Below are 25,929 nucleotides of genomic sequence, written 5' to 3' on the forward strand. Positions count from 1 at the left end.
AAAGCCGCACTACAATTTGTTTAGTAAATAGTTTAGAGGTAAGGAACCAGGTTTGTATAGACTGTCAGCTCTTTTTGAACAGCTTCCAAAACTTCATAATTCAGTTTTTCATTTTATGAAATGGTTCCTCATAGTATAAATACTCTGAAGATGTGGCAATCCAAGGTCATCACTCTATTATTCTACCAGCACAAAGGAATGGATGGGAAATGGAATACTTTGTCCATAGGAAGAACGCCCCCGTCATAAAGTCTAAGGCCGTCTGCTGCTATGGAAACAAGAAACAGAGAATTTCAAAAAGGGGAGCTTCTTCCTTTCTTCTTCGATTCCCTTTTTCGCCTACCCAAACCAAAACCTATCTCAAATAATGGCTCGACACCCCTACTTGAAATAGTTAAACCATAGTCACCGCCACTATTCCAGACGAATATCTAGGGGAGTTCTTTACATAGACAAACTATAGTATTCTTGTATAGTTGCAAAATGGTTCAATCTTCATGGTTTCAGGGGCTAACTTTAAATAGATACCAACTAATTTATACAGATGATACCTAAAGTTGCGAAATCAAACACAAAATCGTATTTTTTTCTGAAGAAACAAACGTTTTATACTATGGATCCGGACTATTGACCCTCAGGGAGAAAGATCTTTAAAATTTAGGCAGAAGATCCGCCGAAAGTTTGGATTTTTTAACGTTAATTTCACTTTTCGCGTATTCTCTGTAGCTTAACAGATTCTTCAGAATAAAAAAAATCGCATGCAATCATGAAATTCGTTTATTAAAAGATAATTTCATGTAGTCAAAATTTTATAATTAATTATTTTTTTCAGTAACAGTTGAAATAATCTAGTATTGTAAGGTAAGTTTTTTTACATGATACAATATTCAAGTCAAAATACAATATTCAAATGAAATCTATAGAATATGAGAAATCTAATTTTAAATGTACGTCTTTTTAAAATTTTATCAATGGGGATTTATTTGACTATTTTCATTCAAATATTGAATTTTTTCACTCAAAATTATCATTTTAGAAAATGTGAAAACTCGTATACTTTACTAGTCAAATGCTTTTGATATTTACTCAAATGTATAATTAAAAAAATAATGAAAAATAATTAATTAAAAACAAATTACCAAAAAAATAATAGATAACTAATTTTTGCATTTTAAGATAAGCATGTTTATTAATCTTTTATGAATCGTAAAATGTTTATTTCTTTTCATTAGTTTTGGATATACAGCAAAATATGCTAAATGGAAAATGTTAAAAGGGTTCCAAACTTGCAAATGCTCTTCTACCTAAACTATTAGGATCCTATTTTCCAAATTGTGACTGTCGCTTACATTTTAAGGATCATGGATCCGCATCGTTAAAAAAAAATGTTTATCCAGAAAAGTTTCACTGTCTGATATCGCAACTTAAAAACCGTCTACTTTAATTAAATAGCATATCGATTGAACTAAGATTGAGTCTAATATGTGTAAATCCTATCATTAAATCAAAAGGTATTCACGCTATTCGTTTCTTTACACACTGTACATTTTTGAATATTAATGTACCGTGAGCAAAATGAAAAAAGGATCACCCTGAATAACTTTTGATCTATTGACTGGATCTTCATGTTTTAGGACTCAATCTTAATGACTTGAGGGGGCAACTTCAAATATGCTAATTAATGAGTGCACGCGATATGTTAAGTTACGAAATAAGACACAAAAACGTTCTTTCTCTGAATAAAAATACATAATTTTAGGCGGATTCGGATTTTTGATCCAAAAATACAGGGAGTAGCCACAATCTGGGAAATACGGTCCCAATAGTTTGGTCAGGAGGGCGCTCCAAAGTTCGGACCCCTTAAAGTTAATTTTTGCGTATTTCACCCCTTCTCGAGAACTTTTAAAGCGAATTAAAAAATGTTTGCACACAATCAGAAAATTAGTGTGTCTAAGGATATTTCCGTGAAAAAAATAACTTTTAGTAAATATTTATAATGTTTTATTATTTCATTTTTTAACAGTCGAAAAATTTTGAACTGTAAGGTATACAATTTATTACATTATTTTAAAGTATGTAATTTTAAATGGCAAAATTCGAAATTTGAGCGAAATCTGTTCAATGGTTTCTGAGAAATCGAATTTTAAAAAAGTCACAGTTGAAATTCAATTTCTCAGAAACTATACGACCGACTTCACTCAAATTTTGTATTTTCCATGTAAAGTTATATTCTTTAAAATGTCGTAAAAAAAAACAGTATACTTTACGATTCAAAACATTTTCGACTAATATTAAATTAAATAATAAATATTTACTAGAAATTATTTTTTTGCATGGAATTATCTTTGGATAAATGAATTTTATAATTGTGTGCAAACCTTTTTTAATTTGCTTAAAAAGTTCTCGAGATATAATGAAATACGCGAAAGTAAAATTAACATGAAGGGGTCTAAGCTCTCCTTACCAAATGATAAGGACCCTATTTCCCAGATTGCATCTACCCCCCCATATTTTGGGGTCAGAAATCCCGATCAGTCGAAAAAAGGTATGTTTATTCCGAGAAAGTACGTTTTTGTGTCTGATTTCGCATTCAAAAATATTGTCTGCACTAATTATTTAGCATTTCTGAGGTCACCCCCTCGAACCAATAAGAATGAGTCCTGGAACGCGAAGATCCGATCATTAGATTAAAAGTTATTCAGGGTGATCCGTTTTTTTATTTTGCGCACTGTACATACGATATCAAACGATCAGTTATTTTATGTTAATTAAGCAGTGTATAACATGAGCCTCTTTAGATTGTGTACAAATACAAATAACTGTAAATATTAGTCATCAGTAAAAATTTTAGTGAAAGATATAATTCTTTACAAACTGACATTTCTTTACATTCTGTATAAACTGATACAAGTTATTTTGTAGATAAGTTTGGTAGACTGAAGGTGAGAACATATCGTTTCTTAAAAAAAGAATCTCAGAAAAAATTAGTAATTAATTCATTTGGAAAAAACAATCTCCCTACGCAGTTGAATACCCGCATTTGCAGAATAATTTTCTCTTTTTTCATTTCAACTTGGTCGCTTTTCTGCGCCGTATAGGCCAAACAACTTTCGCCAACGATGCTGAAAGTTCAGAGAAATTAGAAGGTATCAGCCATCCAAGTTTCATCGAAATTTCAACTAAATTGAATTTTCTCGAATGTATCTAAGAAGTTCGGTATGCAATGATTCTAACTTGTTCGATAGGATTTTGAAACCTCCCTCGTCCAGACAACAACAAGGAAAAGTTAGGCAATAATAAAAAAAAATAACACAAAATTGTTGTTCTGCAATGTATTTCTCGTAAAAGAATTATCTTTGAAGAATGAGGCGTACCCTCATACATTCTCCTGATAAATATGACTGATGTTTTTTTTTTTTTACCAGAACGATTTTGTAGTGTTAGTTCATTTAGCCGAAACTCTCCGGTATATTATTCACACGATAAATAACACAGAAGACACCATTATCATTCAAATTTGAATTGTTAAACTTTTGTCTCTAGCAAAATATGGATATCTCACAATCACTTTCATCTGTGGTGCTACGTATTTCTAGGATGAATACGGGTACGCAAAAGGAGCTGCCGTTGCCACCAAAGGTACTTTAGTCGTGCTGGTTACGACAACAGTAGTTGGATAGGTTGATGTACTGGTAACAGTTCTGAATTTAGTGCTGAAGCCATTATAAATAAGGGTATAAATGCGAGTGCTGAGACTTGTAGCTGTACTGACGGTTGTGTAAGTGGAGGTAATGGTGTTAAACTGGGGTTCCTGTCGCGTGGGCGCAATAAATTGCTGCAAATGTTGTTGCTGTTGCAAGGCTTGGGTGTTGAGATACGGTTGTAAGGACGTAACAGTTGTGGTCAGGGTGACTTTCTTCGTAGAAGTAGGTTCAGACACAGTGCGGAACTTATTCGCTCTTCCGTCGTAGAAACGAACAGTTTTTGTGTTGTAAAACGTCTCGGTTGTGACGTACGTCGACGTGTCAGTAATGGTTGAATAAAGAGTCATTTGGGCATTCAGTTGCTGCAGCCCTAAATACACAGCGGCCAGTGGATTATTGGACAGCGCATGACCGAGAGACAAGAAGGGATTCGAAAGTGGTGGGTTGCCAGACGGTTGCTGGGTTGAAAATTGCTCGGGTGGTGATTGAGTCACTGAGGGTTGTATATTAGCTGCGGCGGCATCTAAAGTGGTGTCGTCTGGTTGCTCGTTCTCCAAGAGCGTCACCTCTCCTCCAATCGGCAATGTTCTGTACGCTGTGATATACTTCATGATGAAAAAGCTTTCCGTCACTTTGTGGTAGGACGTTGTTTTGCCGTCGTAAACAGGCACGATGGATGTCTTCAAGGCTCGTTCGGTCGACGTAAAGGTTCGCGTTTCAACGTGATGGTAAGGATCACTCTCTTCGTCCTCCAGGGATGTCATGTCCTGGATATCTGTCGGGTGCACGGTCAGGGGAACTGATGTTGTAATGGTCAGAATACGAATGGACTTTCGGCGCCCAACGTGTAGCGTCACTTGACTGGTGATGGTGGTCTCTTGGAAGACTACTTTGGCAGGATCGATGGTGGGGGCGACATTCTCTGATTCCATCTCGATCTGTTCCTCATCGAGGTCTTCGTCGTCTGCAGGAAAGCTTTCATCATCGTGCGAGTCTTGACGGAGATTCAGTTTAACTTTGAATCGATTCAATCTGACCTGAAATTGCAAAAAAAAAAAATTTAATAAAAGGAAAAATAACTTTAACTGATAGTACAATTATATTTCTGACTTATAATGAGAGTTATGACGAAAGTTGGGTAAAACAATCCTTCACTTGTCACTGTGAGGACCAATTCAACTATAGTTGTTAAAACTAAAAGCAACCATTGACAGCAAAAGTAATAATTTAATCTAAGACTAAAATAAAACAAGCGTAATAACGAGTAATTCACAACTTTCACAGTTTTATTTGAATCCGAACGATGGCTAGTCGATACGAATTCCGCATCCGGCTCGCACCTACCACAGTGGTGACCTGAAATATCCTCAGCTGTAGACCAATCGTGGGTTAGAATCCACTTGCCATCAGGCAAACTGTGGGAGATTTTCGTAGTCTTCCTCTCTGTGTAGCGCAAATGCAGGCTAGTTCCATCAAAAAATCCTCCACGAAGGCAAATTTCTCCCTATACTTGATGCAGGAGTTCCCTTGTCTTCTGGATTAGGTTCAAAATTACAAGCCTACGGAGTTGAACAATAGTAGTCGCAAATTCGAAAAATTTAGTCGGCTGTACAACGACGGTTATAAAATAAATTATATAGGATAAGTTCAAATGAATGATTTTCAATATTTATATTTTCGAAACTATCACGCACATTTTATTATATACTTAAATTCATAACGAGCGTTGAACAGCCGCTCCAATTTTGAGTTAACGGCTATCACCGTTCAACTACGTAGACTTGTCGTTTAGAACCCAGCTCAGAAGACAATGAGTGCTTCTGATTAAGGGCAAACTAGCCCTCATTGAAGACATTTGATGGAACAAGCTCATATTTCCGTTACATAAGGAGGAAAACCTCGGAAATCTCCCCGGGTTAGCCCGACAGCAAGGGACTTTTAGCTCATGCTCCGCGCCTACTACCTTGCGTCATCACTGTAGTCTGCGTAAATCGGAAACAGAATTCGTATCGAACAGCCTTCACTTAGATTCGAACCGGATCACCTCATTGGGAAGCGAATGCTCTATTCTCCGAACCAGAATATTGGATTAATTTGATGTAAGTATTTTTCGGCGATACTACCCGAAAATCCCTGTAATCGACATTTCTACACTATACAATGTTATTGTAATTATGATTCTTCACAATCACTTAATAACTCGTAATTATACATGTTACAGTATTTAAAGGAAAAGTTGAATATTTAAAATGAAGCTCTGAAACAAAATTTCGTTTTAGAGGGATTTAGATATCCCTAATTTATGCAGGGTCCTAGCTAAGAATTCGCCACCTCGCCAAATGCGATAAAATCGTAAATTATACGAATAAAATTGGCGAAATATTTATTGTAATTATTATAATAAATTGGCGAAATATTTATTGTAATTATTATAATAAATTGGCGAATGATTTTTTTTAAAACTAAATTTAATTCGATCCTAAAAATTACGTCAAAATGAATTTTTCTAAACAAATCATTATTTTTTATTCGATTATAGTAATTTTCGGTAGATACGCCGCATAACTAATTAGAATTGGGTCCAAATAATGTAAGTCTATAACAAACTACGGTTAAAAATAGTTTTCTGTGGGAAAAAATTAATCATAAAAAGATTTGGATTGGTTAAGATTTACATTTGGCGAAGATTTTCGAAAAGTGGCGAATACTTTTGATATTTGGCTAATTTACTAATTAATAATTTGAAATCCTTAGCTTGAACCCTGCATATATATCAATATAGGTGATCATTGTGACGCATGGAGATGCGTCGGAAATGATATCAACTATACACTAAATGAATTTCATACCATGTAGTAGGTATATCCCTAAATACCCCTCTTTTAATATTTCTGAACAAAAACTGAAGTCAAGCATATACTTTCAGAAGTGCAAATAAGCGTTTAAGTGAACAACCACCCCAAATCTCAAACTGAATCTAACAAATTGCTATTGAGGAAAGCATAATTTAAGATATCAAAGCCTGTTTGATTGCCATAGAAAAAAAAAGAGGAACTTGAATGTGATGATTAGAAACGCATTCAAGGTTCATTAGGCAATAAAACTGGGTTTTATTGGGAATAAGAAATATTACTCACTCTCACGAGTTTTCATCCTGTCCTGTTCACTAAGTGATTTGATAGATTTTGATAGGGTTTTAGTTCCTTCTTTGTTTCAATATTAGCTTGCGTCGTCTAATAAGTATTAATTTAGACAAGAGTTTTAAAAAAGTATGAGTTAAAAGTGGTGTGTTAAAACACCCAGCATAAATTGCAGTTACAGGTTAAAACAAGCAAAGATTTTTTTTAATGGAGGTCACTTGCATCTATTTCCCATTGGACTCAGAAAGGTCAGAATCGCTACTCTCTTATCATTGCCCAGTGGGCACCTGTGGCTAACCAACGGCGGTGGAGTAGCATCATCCACGCCACACAATCACAAACCTGTTTATAGGACGGGTTACATTCACACAAAAGAAAGGATATCGAACACAGAGAGAGAAAGTTACATCCATGCTACAGTGGGATTCGAACCCACATCCACTGGTCCCGTAGTCAAGTACAGTAACCACTAGACCAGTGATCGACAAAACAAGCAGAGATTGGTAATTTGTTTCAAGTTTAGGGCTTAGGTAATTTTGAGATTTAATCGTTTTTTTATATAAAAACTGAAGAAGAGTTACAATTCATTATTCCTTTCCTTTAACTTAAGTCGAAACGTAATTGAACTAACCATAACGTAAATTGATTTATAGCGCATATACATCACGTCATAGAGCAATAACTATGAGAATTCTAGAGAAGAAATTACATAACAACTACATTGACAAAATATTATTGTTTAAATAAAGTTATAAGAAAATAAACGATTGATTTTTTTAAATTTAGATCAACAAGTCAAGTCTATTTCTTAGTTTTTCTCTAAGAGAAGGTTTTAAATTTTGACATAGGTAATGCATTCATCGACAGAGTAATTCATCTAATTCTTTTAAAACACCTGATGAATCTTGCCTAAAATAAAGTATTGATTTGTTCGTTTCCTTTATGGGCCATTGCACAAAATAAAGTACTCAATAACAATCAGCTTACTTAATGCTGTTAAAAATCTGTTTTTTTTTTAATTGAAATGCATGCTAATGGATCATTCAATTAATTATTAATTAAAGGTATCGTAGCATCGATGAGGAGCCTATATAAAAAATTAGCCCAACTTTTCTCGAAAGTGGCATTTTTACAACAAATTGTTGCTTGTATTGTTTTCAGATGGGTATTTTACATTTCAACCAGAAGTGTTTTATAGGTATTTTACATTTCCGAAATTTCAACCCAATAACAGCGCAATGCATCCTATTTCTAACATGATGAGTGTTTTTCACAAAATTCATTTTAGGAATAATTTTTTTTCCTTTCTCCTTTACAATTTGAATTTTAGTCTTCAAACTCTTCGAATCTGGGTTCTCGCGGGACTTGAAAAATTTGAAAAGCTATAGCGAAAATAAAACATATGTCTATATTTTAATTTCTTTGTTATCACCATTAAGAAATTTTTCCCAAAGAAAGTGCATGAAACTTCCAGCTTCTAAACCGCTTAACGATAAAGTGGTATATTAAAATAAAAATTGTCTTCTAGCATTAACTGGAAATTTACTACAATTTCTAAAACTTTTCAAAGACAGCCGAAACCCTGCAATTGCACTAAAAAAAAAAGAAGGAAGTAGAGGAAAAAGATGTAATGGCAAAAGAATATTAGTAGAAGAAGAAGATACAAAAAAAAATTCCAATGTATGGATGGTTAACTGAATGTAAACAATAACAAGCTTCCTAAAACAAGAAGAAATTTAGATAACTTCCGGTGTATCCCTCCGCTTATGTTATGCTTTTATGCTTACGAGACAGGGCCGGATTAACCTATAGGCACACTAGGCACGTGCCTAGGGCCTACGAAATTCAGGGGCCAACGAAAAACTTGGGAGAAAAAATTTGTTGACAAAAATAATTTAGCCTTAAAAACAATAAGTGTATTTTGCACAAAATTATGAATATACAAATAAAAATATAATATTTTTCGGTAATAAATTATTTTACAGAATCTTATGATCTAATATATTACTTTTTTGCTATTTTTGGATTCAACAAAATCTTGTATTATGCTGTCGAATTCCAAACTACGCAAAATGTCGTATTCAATAGACATAAGTGCGAGCGATGCCAAACGATCTTGATTCATTGTTGAACGCAAATAATTTTTTATCAATTTTAATCTGGAGAAAGATCTTTCTCCTTCTGCATTTGCATTCATAATTCCTTCTGCATTCATAATTTCAATAATAATTTTGCATTCATAATTCCTTCTGCATTCATAATTTCAATAGATTTACTTTTGACAATGTTAATTTCCTTCACTTAGTTATCATAGTAGTATCATGAAAACTATGAAGCTATTTGTAGTATAAATATTTCTTGTAATTAATCTCACTATCAATTTCACTGTTTTCTTTGCTGATTTGTTGTTGTATTGTTGACGTGAAGTGTTTACATAGTTATCGATCGAACTAATCATAATGGTATTATCGATATCAACTGCAATATCGGCAGAATGTCGGTATTGCAGATGAAGTTCGATAAACAAATTTGTAAATTAAAATCCATATTAATAAAAATGTAAAAAAAATATGCACGAAAATTTTAGCATATATTTTGAAAAGAGGGGAGGAGGGGGGAAGGAGGGGAGAGCCCAAAAACGGCTGTGCCTAGGGCCTACGAAAGGCATAATCCGGCTCTGTTACGAGACGATGTGTGAACAAACTTTTCTAGGAATTCTCCAGACTTTTCAGTTTTACTAATGTGATGTATGTTTAAATTTAAGCGTAATTTTACCTTTCATAAGAGCTTCCGGTAATTTATAAATTCTAACTGGTTATGAACCCAAAATAAATTTAATAAAATAAATATCACATCATAAATAGAACGTAAGGTTAGCCATGTTTTGAGTGTTATTCCCAATTTGGCTATTTTTGTGTAAAATAGCACCGTTTGTTAACTTTTGGGTAAAATTATAGCCAGCTTGCGGAGTCATCCGAATTCCTTTGATGTTTGTTTCGTTGAAATTTAAGTTTAAAAAAAAACGAGTTATATTGTAAACACAACAAGTATTATAATATTGGATGGCACCCTTTTTCAAGTTTAGGCTTAAAAATAAATCGGAAGTAGTAACCCAGAAGTCTTACGACGAATTTTGACCCCTAGCGCCATCTGTGCTTAGCTCTACACGGTCAACCATGGGACCGGGATAGCCTGGTTGGTAGGGCACTGGGTTCATGTCCAAGAGTTAGTGGGTTCGATCCCAGGCCGGCCGGAGACTCCCCGTGCAGTAAATAGTGACTGGTGCCCGTTAAATCTGTCGGGGTCACAAAGTCCTCCATGTTCCCATAACAAATCATACGTCTGAGGGTTCTGATTCAGGAGTTTCTTTATCTTCTGGTTTGGTTCAAAATGACAAGGCTACGGAGTTGAACATCGGCGTAATCCCAAAAATTGGGTCGGCTGTTCAACGACGTTTATAAAATAAAATATAAAACCATCCATACATTTTGTATGACTTACCGTCTGAGAGGGTCTTCGAAATGATGGAAATCTCGTTCTTGAGGTAGTACTACTATTTCTGTAACTTTTTATGACTGTTGGAACCATATTATCATCTTCAGAGAAAGTGATAGAAGCAACAGGTGGCAGCGAAGGGGTCGTCTTCTTTGCTGTCTCCAAAGTTTCCGTCGTTGCCACAGAGGAAGAATACACGATGTCGAACGACGAGCGCAACAAGACTGAAGACTCAAGTTCTGGTGTATTTTTGACTTTGGATGATGAAATCAAAGTTTTAGATGGACCTGTACTTGATGATAGGCTTTCCTGCTGTGACAAGGTGAGCGTCGGGGAGAGCGGGACGTCGAATGTCTTTTCCTTTGAAACCGTCGGGGAGAGCGGGACGCTGATTGTCTTTGGGTCAGAAACCTTCGTGGACTGAGTCGTAGCAGTCGTCAACGGTGTCATTTCGAATGATGAAGTCACGAGAACAATCGACGATGAAACAGTGGATTCATCAGTAGATGGAGTACCTTTTACAGTAAATGATGTGGAATCAGTAGTACCTTTTATTGAAAATGATATGGGATCAGTAGTAGGTTTTACTGAAAATGATGTGGGATCAGTGTTTGTTGACAAAGAAACTGCCCTATCGTCTGAAGATACGTCATTCATTATTGAAACTGGCCAAGTACTGTAACTTCGATCGATTGTAGAATAGCTCATCATGTGTGGGGTCTTCAACTCGGGTTCGGGAAGCACGCGGGATGTACTCTGAAGTATTTGGGCGTACTTTCCATCGATGTAGGTGCCAATCACTTTAGTTTCGTGAACAGCTGTTGAGCTACCGTCAACAGATGTACTCCCTAGGACAGTCACTAATCCGGTAGGAAATTGATTCGATGAAGATTTAGATTTAATTTTATCGTTATGAGGAGGGGGTGGTAAGACTGCGTTATCGGATATGTGAGGTAGAAAGGATTCTTCCATTTTGTTTTCCAGAACGTTTTCGCTGGGACTGTGCGTTTTCAGAGGTTCGATGGAATTCTGAGGAGGTGATGCAAACGACACGTCTTCATCCAGACCTTCGTTATTCATGGAGGGTGCGGAGGTAGTTGACGGAGGATGCATCTTTACAGGCGACGGCGGATGCATCTCCGATACGGGAGTGAAGACAATCACTGTTCCATCGACTGTCGTTTTGAAATTTAGAAAGCCTCTCACTGTTACCGTAGGAAGGCCGGTAGATTCTTCCTGAGATTTCATTGCATTGAATAGACAGAAAAGTATAACTGAAAAAGAATAAATAAAATCAAAACCATAAAAATAAAATAACATAATGGTAGGCGAAAGTAATACATTCATAACAAACATATACGTTATACATAAATAAGGGCCAACTGAAACCACGAAGTCGCAAGTACTGACCACCGTAGTATTCAATTTACTAATAGTAGAGAGATAGAGAAGTGCATATAGCAATGTGGGGTCGGAAATGCTTTCCTGAAGCGGTGACGTACACAGAAGCACCATAAAGAAAGGAGACCGTAGGTGAAAAATCGCTATAATAATACATTGAAAAAATTATATGGCCTCCTCGGTCTCCCGGCCTATCATGTCTTGATTTCTGGAGTCATATGAAAACACTGGTTTATGACACGCCTGTTGATAACGCTGGTCGCAAGAGTCGCAGTAGCTGCCTGCGAGATATGCCTGGAGTATTGAAGAATGTTCGAATGTCCATGCCCCGGAGATGTGAGGTGTACATTGTAGCCGGTGGCAGAAACTTCGAACACTTACTTTGGCCCATGTACCATATAATTTTTTCAATGTATTATTATAGCGATTTTTCACCTACGGTCTCTTTTCTTTATGGTGCTTCTGTGTACGTCACCGCTTCAGGAAAGCATTTCCGACCCCACATTGCTATATGATTTCGAGTCGTCAGGATGCCCCCTACCCCTCTTAGAAGTTCTGAAACGCTTAACTGAGACACCCTGCATATATATATATATATATATATATATATTATTTGTTTCTTATAATAAAAATTAACCAGAATTTTAACAGTGTAAATATTCCGGATTTTCATAAAAATAATGAACTGAAAACCGGAATAAATTAAATTAAAATGATTCGGCAATTTTAATATAATATTTTAAGGGGGCTATCAGGACCATTGACATTTTTTTTATAAGTAAGAAAAACGCCTAACCTTGGGATTAGTTAGCGAATTTGTCAGGCTTCACTTCTGACGTTTAGTAAGTACAAAGTAGGTAGTAAGTTGGTAGAGTGTAAGATCTGTGTTTATGAGCACCGAATTTTTTTGTAACATAATTTATTCAGTATAGGCATATGGCAAAGGTATATGGATTTTTTCTTTGGAATGGCGATGCTGTGATTTTGTTGTCGAGTAAATTAAACTTCCTTTTTATGAAACGTAATAGCAGAGTTTTCTTAATTATTTGATTCGCAGTCCTATTGATTCATTGAATTCCTTTGATTCGAGTTTTATTTGAGGTCATTTTTAATTCTGTAATTTTTGACATAGACGTAAGTAGGTTTGCCCCGTATCAGCAATCCCGCAATATTCAGCGATCAGTGGTTCGTATGGTTTCGTGGTTACTTTGTTATTAAATTGATCAAACGCATGCTAACATATTTGTGGGGAGAGGAGTTATCGAAAATGTATCCATCTGTGAAAAAGTACCCCAACATAGAATTGAGTTAACATGTTTTATATGCTAGTGAAATGGAATTGTATTTTTGTAGTGGTAGATACGCTACAGTACTCTTCTGATGCTCTCTGATAGAATTAGATGAACCGATACCACTAGTTGATTCATCGCTGTTTTGTGAGAAGCCGGGAGAGCTGTATTAAGATGTCCGTACTTTTGAGTGCCGTATTAAAGTTCGCGGCCGCTCCTGTATTGCCATTAGCAGTCGAGTGTATACAGGTCGACGTTGTGTGTGATCGAGACTGAGTAGTAACAGCGCAAGGAGGTGGATAATGTCGCAGTCACAAGCAGCAAGTCAACTTTTCAATGTAGACTACTCATCGAAGTATGCGGGTTCAAATAGATGTGGGAGTTTCTGTCAAGGTTGGCGTGTTTACATCTCGTCCGGGGAAATTATCGGGGAGAGGAGTTATCGACAATGTCAACATCCATCTATGAAAAGATACCCCAACATAGAATCGAGTTAACATGTTTTATATACTAGTGAATTGGAATTGTATTTTTGTAGTGGTAGTTCCGCTACAATATTAAAAAAATTAAAATAAATTCGAAGCTCTGTTAAAATCAAACTGTGCACTTTGTTAAAATCAAATTATGCGCTTAATTATGAATTTTATTTGTAAGGGTCATTTTTCGTCAAGATGAGATGAACTATAACTGGAATAAATTTTTTTTAAGTTAAAAGAATACACAAATATGAAACAGTAATTTAATACATTATAGAGTAAAAAATAAATTTAAAAAAAATAATTTTGCTTAATGGCGCTGTTCAGGAACTATAAGAATAACCAAGTAAATGAGTACGCTAAAATGTTGAATATAATTTTTTTAGCATTCATTCACCAATACGAATATATAACTATTACGGACTTACGTCAATCAAATGGATGTCAATAAGTGGGAATTGACTTTTTAAGCTTAAAGGAAATAATGTTTGCTATAAAAAAATTTATTATCTTAATTTTTAGGCCCAAAATATAAGACTAAATTGATCTAAGGCCTTAAATGAGAATACACTAGTAGATGTAGCAGATGAACAGTGCCCAAAATAAAAAATGGACCACCTCCAATAACTTTTTTATCTAATGATTGGATCTTCATGCTTTTGGACTCAATCTTATTGGCTCGAGCGATTGACCTCAAATATGCTTAATTAATTAGTGCAATAGATAGTTACGATACAATAATCAGATTCAGTAGAATATCAATCAGATCATATCAATAATTAGTAGAACAATAATCAGACAAAAAAAACTTACTTTATCTGAATAAACATACCTTTTTTTCGGTGGATCCGGATTTCTGACCCCCAAACTATCGGGGTTTGAAACAATCTGGGAAATATGGTCCCAATAGTTTGGGCCCTTTAATTCTAATTTTACTTTTTGTGTATTTCGCTCTATCTCGAGAACTTTTTATGCGAATCGAAAATTTTTTGCATACAATTATAAAATGCAGAACAATAAAAACATGCAAAATAAAACTTTCAATAAATATGAATTATTTTTAATAATTTTATTTAATAATTAAAAAGAAAGAAATTTGAATCGTATGGACTAAAAATTTTTGATACCATTTTAAAGAATGTGATTTTAAATGGCAAGATATAAAATTTTAGCAAAATCGGTTAAATTTTTCCTGAGAAATCAAATTTTTTAAATATATATATTTTTCAAATATTGCAGTCGGGTCGGCGGCAAACTTTTCTTCATAGTACCAATTACTAAAACCAATTAATCAATACCAATTAATCACAAAAAATCAAAACTTATCAATAATTGGCAAACTTGTCTTCATAGAACCAATTACCGATAAGTACTGATTTTTTTTTATAAAGTTTATGATATATTAATTTAAAAGATAATAATACAAAGTTTGAAATTCTAAAATTCGTTATCATGTTTACAATGAATTATTATTATTAATAGTTGATAATAAAATGTTTTAGTATTACAATTTAAAAACCTTTAAATTGAAATGCCTTTTGGATGAATAAGAATAAGTATATTTATCTTTAACACACAGGGAAATATATAGTTTCAACTCAGGGAAATATATAGTTTTATAGTTTTTAATGTATAACATAGGAAATATATAGTTTCAACTCAGGGATACATATAGTTATATAGTTTTTAATGTATAACATAGGAAATATATAGTTTCAACTCAGGGATATATATAGTTTTATAGTTTTTATAGTTCGATAAGAAAAAAACTACGTGTTTTTCTTATCGATGTGCACCAAAATGGCAACAGTCTGTCTTAAACGGTTTTAGCGCCACGCTACAGCAAAAAGCTGAACTATCGATTATATTTGATTTTGTTTTCTTTTACTATTTTTAATTGATTTTATAAAGTTATTTATAATCATTTGTTTTATTTTAGTTTTATGAAATGCTTAGATGCTAATTGTTCTAAATAACGCTTGTTAATAAAGACAAAAATACAATTAAGAGCAAATTACGATTTAACTCAAATATTTAAATTTCTCATAATTTTTCTTGTTCATATATTTATTTCAATCTTGAATTTAATACTTTTTTACATGGATGAAATGCAACCATCAATCCTTTTAAAGTATGAAAGAATGAATTCGGAAACGCATTATTACTGTAAATTTTTTTCTCTTTTTACATTAGAATTTATTATATGAAAGTATAGAAATATAAAGGAGTAAATAAAAATATGAAATAAATATTTTTTACGCAATACAGAACTAAATTTTAAAATAAAAGACGTAAAGTTAATTAGAAATTTTTTTATTTCTACATAAATGCATGCAATGATAATATTCTATAAAAAATAGCATAAATTCGCACAATACAATCGTAATTCAATAATTTTGTTTCAAATAACGCAGAAAAACTCAACTTCAAAACAGTAAAATATTAAGATTTATTCGTGCGACTGATATAATCGTACAGAAATAAATATGACTAAAACACTATATAACATACCGTAAAATATCAATTATTCACATCGACTGAATTAACCGTTTTCGTGCTAGAGGGCCTTCTATTTTCGATAATTTACGTTAGCCAGTATATTTGTTTCAATCCTCCAATGCAAGTTCGAAAATGCAAGTCGCGAATGATTACCTGAATCTCATTGCGGTATGGGATTTATGTAATCATCAGCAACTGCATATAGTTCCGTTTCATTTCGCTATCAAATTATGCAAATATGCTTTAAAAACAATTTAAAAATTTTTAAAAATTAAACACACCTAGCAGAAATTTAATTCGTACTATCTTTTCCGATATATATCATAGAATTATACATTTAAAAAAGTTATAGTTTCGTAGCCTTAATGGAATCCCCAAATTGGTGATATATTTCTAAAAATAAAGAGAATATTCGTTCTTGAAAAGTAAACAACTATATGACGTTGTAAGAGCATTAGATTTGATTGGGCTATTACAAATTCCGCGTCTTATGTAGACATTCTCTTAACATATCAAATGCTAAATAAAGAGTTTTTATTTTGTATCGCTGAATTACAAAAATCGTCAGCAATAAACAATATTTATTATTCTTTCATCAGTTTCTTCAAATACAAACAGAAAAACGTATACTGATTTTTAGACATCATTTTTAGTCATTCTTATTACTAAAAATGTTAATTATTGTTGTTAATAACTGTTATAATATTAATAAGATAGCAAGCAAAAAGGAAGTTGTGCTACGTCGTTTCAAAAATGGGCGATATTGATATACGTTCCAGCTGGCAGCTTGGCATCCATTTTGCATGCACTCACGAGATAGACAGTTAAGAAGTTCCCGGAATAAGTCAATTAATTACAAATTATTAAAAAATAGAACATTAATTTAACTTTATTGGCCTTTAAAGTACTTTCCTCCTGCATTCACACATTTCTTCCAACGACGTTTGTATAACTTCTCAAAACACTCAGGAATCCGTTTTTTGAGAGGTATAATTCCTTCAGTTGTCACATTTTCGATCAACACGTCTGAATTCACAAAACGGTGTTCAATTTTATGTTCAGCCGTTGATACAAAATGGCCCTCTCCATAGGGATAGTGGTTTTTTCTTAACTAGTAACGAAGTATAGCGCGTTTTACTTTTGTGCTTAAACTATGAGTTCAGCTAGTTTTATGGATATTTAATTTCTTTAGTGGTTTTGCCTTCTACTATTTTTTTTTAATGTTTTGAGAAAAAAAAATTAAGACAGGGTATGTTATAATTTATGTTTCAACTGTTCAACTTTTCCTCAATGAAATTTTTACGTTTAAATTGTTTTAATCAATGAAATTTCGCATTTTTGATACTGTGCTCGAACCACTAAAAATTGACAAACTGCTGAGAAAACATGATTCAAATCAACGCTGAACAACATGATGAAGAACATGATTCAATGAAATTTTTCAACGGGTAAATATTTGGCTCAAAAAGAATATTTTATAAAGAACAAATTTAAAAAATTATGATTTTCAAACACATTCATAAATAAAGTTGTAAATCATAAGAATTTAAATATTATTTTCTCTTAAGAAAAATTTAAAAATAATATTTGTAAGCAATATTTTTTTTTCGTCTCTACCTACATTTACAGCAAAATGTATGTAAATTATGGACTTAGATTTAAAAAAAAAAAATTACAGCTGTAGTAGTAACACTCATCTTTTCAGGGACTTTCTTTGAGGCAAATACCTAATTTAAATATTTATCCCCAAAATTTATATATAATTTAAATATTTGCCACCAATGCCCACCAGATATTCTCAAACCAATTTTCAGAAAAAACATACCCAAAATTATTCTAAACACTTTTATTTTTACGAAGTTACTTTTTTAGCATTGAAATTGTTACGTTGGTTAAATTTAGTAAAAAAAAACAACAACAATGCATTCCGCAATGCCTAATAGCGCAAAAAGAATAAAAAATGTTGATTTTCTCGGCAAAAACGTCCTTCATTGACAATAGTAAAATTAAAAAAAAAAAAAAAAAAGATTAGCTCAATGCCACGCCTTGAATTATTTCTAGGAATGCGTTTGATGACCATTGCTGGAACGCATAGATATAAAAAAAGACATTATAAATAAATAAATAAAATTAAAAAAAAACTAGATATGGATACTAAGGAAAAACACCACTCCAATTTATTATTTTTTTTTCACTGAGTTGCTTCGCATCCTCGTCGCTTTTGTTCGCCAATTAAATACCTAATTGTAAAAGCAAATATTTAACTAGCGGAAACCTAATCAAAACGTTCTTTTAAAAAAAGTTGCGCGTTACTTATCTTTTGTTATAAGGGTTCGTGCTTTTTAAATATATAATATGAAATTAATAAGTATTAATAAAAATATATTTAATATGCAATATATTAAAATATTATTATTTCACAGCGATTAGTTTTTCCTTCACATCGAACAATCCTTAAGACTATCCATTACTACCGCCCATAGCTATTTAAGGGCTCCAAAACTAATTGGAAATTTATCCTCTCGTTGTCATAAGAGTCACAAGATTACTAAAATAAATTAATATTTTTCGCTAAAACTAAATTATCTTCATTTTTAGCATAAAAACAATGAATGAGTGCATATTTATATCAGAATTGTTTAATCAAAATTTTTCAAAAAAGGGACAAAACTTCTTTTTGTTTCACCTAATTACAATTTGCGTTATAAACCTTTTCTGTAACTGCAGCGGTGGTAGTCACCTTTTTTTAAAAATATGTAGTAGTATTTTTTCAACAAAAAAAATTGCGTTGCTCTAGAGCGGTACAATAGGTTATTTTATTTCATAACCATCGGTGAATATCTGATCCTATTTTTTTGGGTTTACGACTACTAATGTTCAGCTCCGAAGCTTTGCAATTTTGAATCCAACACAGAAAACAAGGTAACTCCTGGATCAAGTATTAGGATAAATTTTCCCTTCGCAGAGGATTTTTTGAGGGAACTAACCCTCATTTGTATTACATGGAGAGGAAAACCACGAAAACTTCCCACGATTAGCCTGACGAAAGGGGAATCTAACCCATGATTCGTCTACCACTGAGAATATTTTACGTTAGCACTGCTGTCGGTGCGAGCCGGGTACGGAATACGATGAGTTTTTAGCTACGATATAGTAAACATCCCTTAGGAGGATCAAAAGGTATGCCATTACAATATTTATAGTCTGCAGAGGGAAGGGAATGGCTTCCCTGCTTTTGGTATACAACCTATAAGTGAAGTTGAACACTTTACGGTAAAAGAGTTTAAAGAGGACCCTCGGATCCTTCGCAGATCAAGGACGTTAACCACTCTCAGCTAGTTATGCTTGACTTCAAAACTGTAGGGGAGAGTGGGGTCAATTGTAACATTTTTTACTTAACTATTTTTAACTAACAAAAAATCCAATATATTATTAGTATTAATTGACAGACGAGTAAAGTAGACTATCCTCTACTAGAAAAAAAAACCTTATTTTAAATGTTATAATATTAGTTATTAACAATTTTTGACAGTCGTGCACTTGTTACAATTGTCCCCACTTACGGGGTCAATTGTAACAGTTCATAAATTCAACTAAAACATAGTTAATTATACATATTATAGTTGTGATATATTTTTTTATTGATCAAAATAGTAGTGATATTTCAGGAGTAAAAATAATAATGAGCAGAAACCTAAAGGGTTAAACTTTTAACTTTAAGGGGTTAAAAATTTTAATTTATGCTGTGAAAGGTGACAAATAAAATAATGCACATGCAACATAATATAAATGATATAGGAAACTATTGGTGGTTCTTAAAGAGTTAAGTAATGGTTTGTAAACATAAGATTATTTATTTTCAGCTGTTACAATCGTCCCTTTACTTATTGTTACAATTGTCCCCAAGACGCCATTTCAGCTTCATTTGTTAAAAACAATGCTAGTTAATTAGCAAAACTAATATTTTTTTTTATTGAAATGTTAATTAAAGTGTCCACTTACATATTCGGTTACTAATTTTTATTTGTTTAAACAAAATTACTTTGTTACAATATAATATTCTAATACCAAAAAAGTACTTGCGTGGCGTGAAAATATCTTTTGTGATGTAACTCTTTCAAAAGTACATAAAAGTGGTTGCCATCAGGGGTGTACATGTAGATTTATAAAATACACCTTGTGCGCCACCTAGGAACCAAATCTAGAACCCGACACTCGACATTTTTGCTCTGTTACAATCGTACCCTGTTACAATTGACCCCACTCTCCCCTATCTTACAGTCAGTCCACAGTTTTTTTTTATGTAACGAAATTATTTGACTACATATATTTCGGAACATTCCTAAAAGAGTAGTTTGTAAGTCCCAATATTTTAAAAGTTTTGCCACAAATTTAAAATGGCTATTTCTCAAAACAGCGCTTTCTATATTCGCCGCAGCTAAGATAACATCTTAAACACACGAGGTAGAAAGCCAGGTTGTGACTCTCGGAATTTGCTTTCGCAGCTGCCACATTAAGAACCTCGCTTTATATTTTACTTAATAACCGTCGTAGCACAGCCGAAAAAAATTTTGGGATTACGACTACCAATGTTCAACTCCGTAGCCTTGCAATTTTGAATCCAATCCAGAAGACAAGGGAACTCCTGGATCAAATATTACGAGAAATTTGCATTCGTGGAGGATTTTTTGAGGGAACTAATCTTTATTTGCGTTACATGGGGAGGAAAACCACGAAAACCTCCCACGATTAACCTGACGGCAAGAGGACTCTAACCCATGATCCATCTACCACTGAGGATAGTTTGCGTCAGCACTGTGGTCTGCAAGCCGGATGCAGAATTCGTATCAATCCCCTCTCTGTCATTTACTTCTGCTAGTCAACAGTCTGTAGGAACTGGTCCGTCAGACGTTGGAGGATTAGAAACAGCATACATATGCTACGGGAATTAATGATGTTAATTCGGTGGGAAATGTTTTCAATAAAAAAAAAAACGATGCGCTACACTAAATAAACTCTGAAAATGAATATGTTTACATGCAAATTATATGAAACGTACATTGAGAGCGCAACACATTTACATCTTTAATATGAAGGTTAAATTGATGCGAAGATTACTCGAAAAAGTGTTTTTGTTGTTTTCCCCTAATGATGCTGCATTTTCATTTGATCTCTACTATTGTTTGAAACTTATAATGTCGGTCATAGAAGGTGTAAGTTTCTACTCTCTAGGTCAATAATGACTCCGTATTGCATCATTTAACATTTCAAATAATGCTGAATAAGGTGCGGAATATGCTGTTGCAGTTACTATTCTTTGTTTAGTCTTGCCCGAATTGAAGAAAGTTCTTTGATTCTTTCAATTTCTTCTCTTAAGTCAACAACACCCTTTATTTCTCAACATATTTTAATAATTAAGTACAAAAATGCACCGTTTAGTTAGTTGAACTTGCATTCAGATATTGCTTGGTTTAACATCTTAATTTTTTTCTTTTTCTTCGTGACTAGGGGGAGCAATTACAATTATTTTGAATACAATTATTTTGATTTGTTTCCTGACAATTTACAGATTGATACATCTAATATCGCTGTAAGACACTTTAAAAAATATTCAATTTCCAAAATGTTTCATTGATTCAATACAGATTTAGTTCTCAGTCTTACTGGGATAAAATTTAAACCTAATCATTTTGTTCTGTCATTTTTAAATATCAAATTAATTATTATTTTAAAATATCTTATTAATATCTAATTAATTTATTAGAAAAACTTGTCGATCGTCCAAAAGATTACTTGGAAATAAAGCAAAAAATTAATTTCTAATAGTGTTCGTAAAAGTAATCCTGGCTACAATAAAGCAATTAAATTAATACACTTTCGAGTATATTATTTTAGCTTCCTATGTTGCCCAGACACAGTTTTAAACATAGCTTATTGTAAAAGTAAATATTAATTATTTTTTTGTAAAACGGTTAATAAGTTTGAATACTGATATAAATATCTTTATCATAAAATGCTATTTAATATATAAAAATAAGATAAAGAATGTGTAACGCTTATACCCTCAGAACTGTTTGTCCTAAGTAATCCTGAAATTTCCGAAGTAGATGAAACAGGCAATTTTTGTCCCCGATTCTAAAAATCGATTGAAAATATTTTAGTTAGATCCCTCTTGAGCAACGCTTGAAAAATGTAATTTTTTCACTGGCTTAGGACTCGCCAGTGATATAAATTGAACTGCAGATGATACTGTTTTTCCTCCAAATATAATGAAGTTTGTTAGCTTATAGCTCTGCTTAATTAAGGGTGTTTTCTGCACGTACTTTAATATCAGATTATTTTTCATTAATTATATCAGTCTTCACGTTCAGAAAACTCAACGATTAATCTGAGCGTGATGATGTAGTGGACTACGTCAACAAATTAGTATTCCTAAAATTATATGAAACCAGGTGTTTGTTTTGTTTATAGTAGTGCTTTAAAAAAGAGACTCTATAAATCTTAACAATTTAAAATCAATGACTTTCCAAATAGTATTTGATTAAGTTGCGTTCTGAAAAGCAAAATCAATGGATAAATAGTACTAATTCGTTCAGAAGAAACATAAATATTTGATATATTATTATTGGCGCAAATGATGCTTGCTTAATTTCTGTACGAGGAATTACTTAAAATAAAAAGAAATTTATTAACTAAAAGCGCAAAATTAAGGAAGAAGTGATACAAGTAATTTAGGTGAAGTGTTAAAAAAGATAAGGTATAGGATAGGGGGCCATTTGGTTTGGCGATAATTTGCGTTCCATTTTGCTGAAACCCGTTCAATTTTGCTGGTTACCAAAATATTTCTTGCTATGTTTACTTCCATTGACGTCATCTTCGAGTTATCGGAACTTATGTTAACAGTTATGTGATTGGTCCTTGGTTTATTTACATATATAATTGTTTATTTTTAAATCGCCAAGAGCGGCCCCTGATTGTTAACTATTCCTAAAATCTCGACCAAATTATTCCTAAAATTGACGACAATGATGCTTAATCAATTTTGGTAAAAAGTTCTATTTGAAATAAAAAAAATATTCTATGTACTAAAAAGCAAAGTTGATGAAGAAAAGGTACTGATTCGTTTAGTGAGACTGTAAAAAATCATCATTGTTATTGACACCAGAAATGCTCAATTAGTTTCTGTAATAGTTACTAATTAAAGTAAAAAATAGATTATGTACTCAAAAGCAAACTTATTGGAGAAATAGCACTAATTGATTTAAGAGAAGCTTTAACATTAGCTTATCTATTATTAACGCAAATTTTTGCTTCACTAATTTAGGTTATAGGCATTAATTGAAATAAAAATAAGCTATGTATAATGTAAATAAGAAAAGAGAATATATGTAAATAAGAAAAAACTGTTCTAATTCGTTTAGGAGAAATTTAAAAAATCGCCGTACTATTATTAAAACCAATAATGCTTAATTAGTTTCAGTAATTAGCACTACTAGTATTATGGTAATGTGTGCAGTTTTAATAGGTTCCAAATATACCAATATTAGGACACTGTATAATTATTTGCTCATAAAACTGCACTCAAAAATCCGGTGAGGTAAATACAATTCTCCCGCGGCCATTAAATAAATAAAGAAAAAAATAAATAAACGGCATTAATCAGCTAGTGGTATTCGTTCATCGAATTCTATCACAAATAAAATGCTAGATGGGATGTAATATGGCATAACTACCAACTAAAAATATTAAATACCAATTCACCAGTATATAAGACATGCTAACTTTATTCTACATAGAGGCATCTTTTGATAGATGAAGGTTGACATAAACGACATTATTTATCCCTTTGGTATTCCTGAGTTTAAATAATTTTTCAGAGTACTGTTGATGATTTTTCAAATCCAGGCACTCGTTCATTCAGTTACAAATAACATAATAACAAAAGGTTCTTACAAAAAATTATATTTTTTTAAAAACAAAAATACTTTTTTAATATACTTTAAAGCAGAAATAGAACTCTAGAGATAGAATGTAGAAATGAAAAGGAAATTTGTGAAATGAAATTCACACATATAGTCCTGGAACGATTAAATCAATAGTTTGAGTAATCGATATCGAGGGGGGAGGGAGATAATTGCTGGAACACTTTAACTATGTAGTAAATCCAATCCAATCTAATTTTAGGGGAGTCATAGAGCTGGCGTAGTATGTAATCCAAATATATGTATATATTTTTTAGAAATGTTTAGTACACAAGAAAGAAATATCAGTCTAATCAAATAGACTAATAAATAAAGTCACGATTTCGTTTTTAAAAACAAACTATACATATCGCAAAATATCTGTCAGCCGCAGATTTAACGTAGTTTGTAATTCCAAATATTTTTTTGAGTAGTGCATAGTACATATATAGGAATGAAAAAATATCCATCTAATCAAATAGACCCGCTAAAAATTAAAGTCACGATTTCGCTTTTAAAGACAAACTATAGGGGAGAGTGGGGTCAATTGTAACATTTTTTACTTAACTATTCTTAACTAACAAAAAATCCAATATATTATTAGTAATAATTGACAGACGAGTAAAGTAGACTATCCTCTACTAGAAAAAAAAAATACCTAATTTTAAATGTTATTATATTAGTTATTAACAATTTTTGACAGTCGTGAAGTTGTTACAATTGTCCCCACTTACGGGGTCAATTGTAACAGTTCATAAATTCAACTAAAACATAGTTAATTATACATAGTATCATAGTTGTGATATATTTCTTTATTGATCAAAATAGTAGTGATATTTGAGGAGTAAAAATAATAATGAGCAGAGACCTAAAGGGTTAAGCTTTTAACTTTAAGGGGTTAAAAAATTTAATTTATGCTGTGAAAGGTGACAAATAAAATAATGCACATGCAACATAATATAAATGATATAGAAAACTATTGGTGGTTCTTAAAGAGTTAAGTAATGGTTTGTAAACATAAGATTATTTATTTTCAGCTGTTACAATCGTCCCTTTACTTATTGTTACAATTGTCCCCAAGACGCCACTTCAGCTTCATTTGTTAAAAACAATGCAAGTTAATTATCAAAACTAATCTTTTTTTTCATTGAAATGTTAATTAAGGTGTCCACTTACATATTCGGTTACTAATTTTTATTTGTTTAAACAAAATTACTTTGTTACAATATAATATTCTAATACCAAAAAAAGTACTTGCGTGGCGTGAAAATATCTTTTGTGATCTAACTCTTTCAAAAGTACATAAAAATGATTGCCATCAGGGGTGTATATGTAGATTTATTAAATACACCTTGTGCGCCACCTAGGAACCAAATCTAGAACCCGACACTCGAAATTTTTGCTCTGTTACAATCGTACCCTGTTACAATTGACCCCACTCTACCCTACATATCGCCAAATATCGGTCAGTCGTAGAGTTAACGTAGAGCCGTAGAGTAACAATTGCAAATACTTTTTCTGGGGAGAGTATAGTACATATAACAAAGAACTATCAGTCTAATCAAATAGACCTACTTAAAAATAAAGTCACGATTTCCCTTTTAAAGACCCACTACACACATCGCAAAATATCGGTCAGTTTTCTGATAAATTAATGACAGTTGATTAAATGAGCTGCAGGTGACCTTTGACAAATCGAAATTCAATCAACCTGTAAGCATAAATGGGGGATGTGGATGTTCGTGACAACTCATAAACAAACGAATCGATTGAATGAATTCTAGACACTTCTTACTTCATAAAGCCGTTATTTTATTTTATTATTTTAAGTATGTAATTAGCGAGTCGCTTGCCTTGAACACAATTCTCGAAATGGTTTTGTTTCGCGGCAGAAAAAAAAAGAAGGTAAATGGGTCTGAGGCCGTTGACGGTTTTGTTTGTGTTTAAGTGGATGCCTTCGACTC

The 25,929-nt window shown here is 32.7% G+C and overlaps 1 protein-coding gene across 6 annotated transcripts in view; it reads right to left on the bottom strand.

Annotated features, from left to right (window-relative positions):
- Positions 1-2,828: 2,828 nt before the first annotated feature.
- LOC107447412 (uncharacterized) overlaps positions 2,829-25,929 on the bottom strand; it is a 164,378-nt gene continuing 141,277 nt past the window's right edge. For all 6 annotated transcript variants that reach the window (XM_071180451.2, XM_071180455.2, XM_071180452.2 and 3 more), the window contains 2 exons: positions 10,346-11,613; positions 2,829-4,741 (listed from right to left, as the gene is read on the bottom strand). In XM_071180451.2, coding sequence (XP_071036552.2) covers positions 3,593-4,741; positions 10,346-11,587 — 2,391 coding nt within the window. In that variant the 5' untranslated portion in view covers positions 11,588-11,613 and the 3' untranslated portion in view covers positions 2,829-3,592. The remainder of the gene's footprint in view (positions 4,742-10,345; positions 11,614-25,929) is intronic.

The sequence above is a fragment of the Parasteatoda tepidariorum genome, chromosome 1 (assembly GCF_982258835.1).
Source record: "Parasteatoda tepidariorum strain Cologne lab strain chromosome 1, Ptep-v5.0, whole genome shotgun sequence".
NCBI lineage: Eukaryota > Metazoa > Arthropoda > Arachnida > Araneae > Theridiidae > Parasteatoda > Parasteatoda tepidariorum.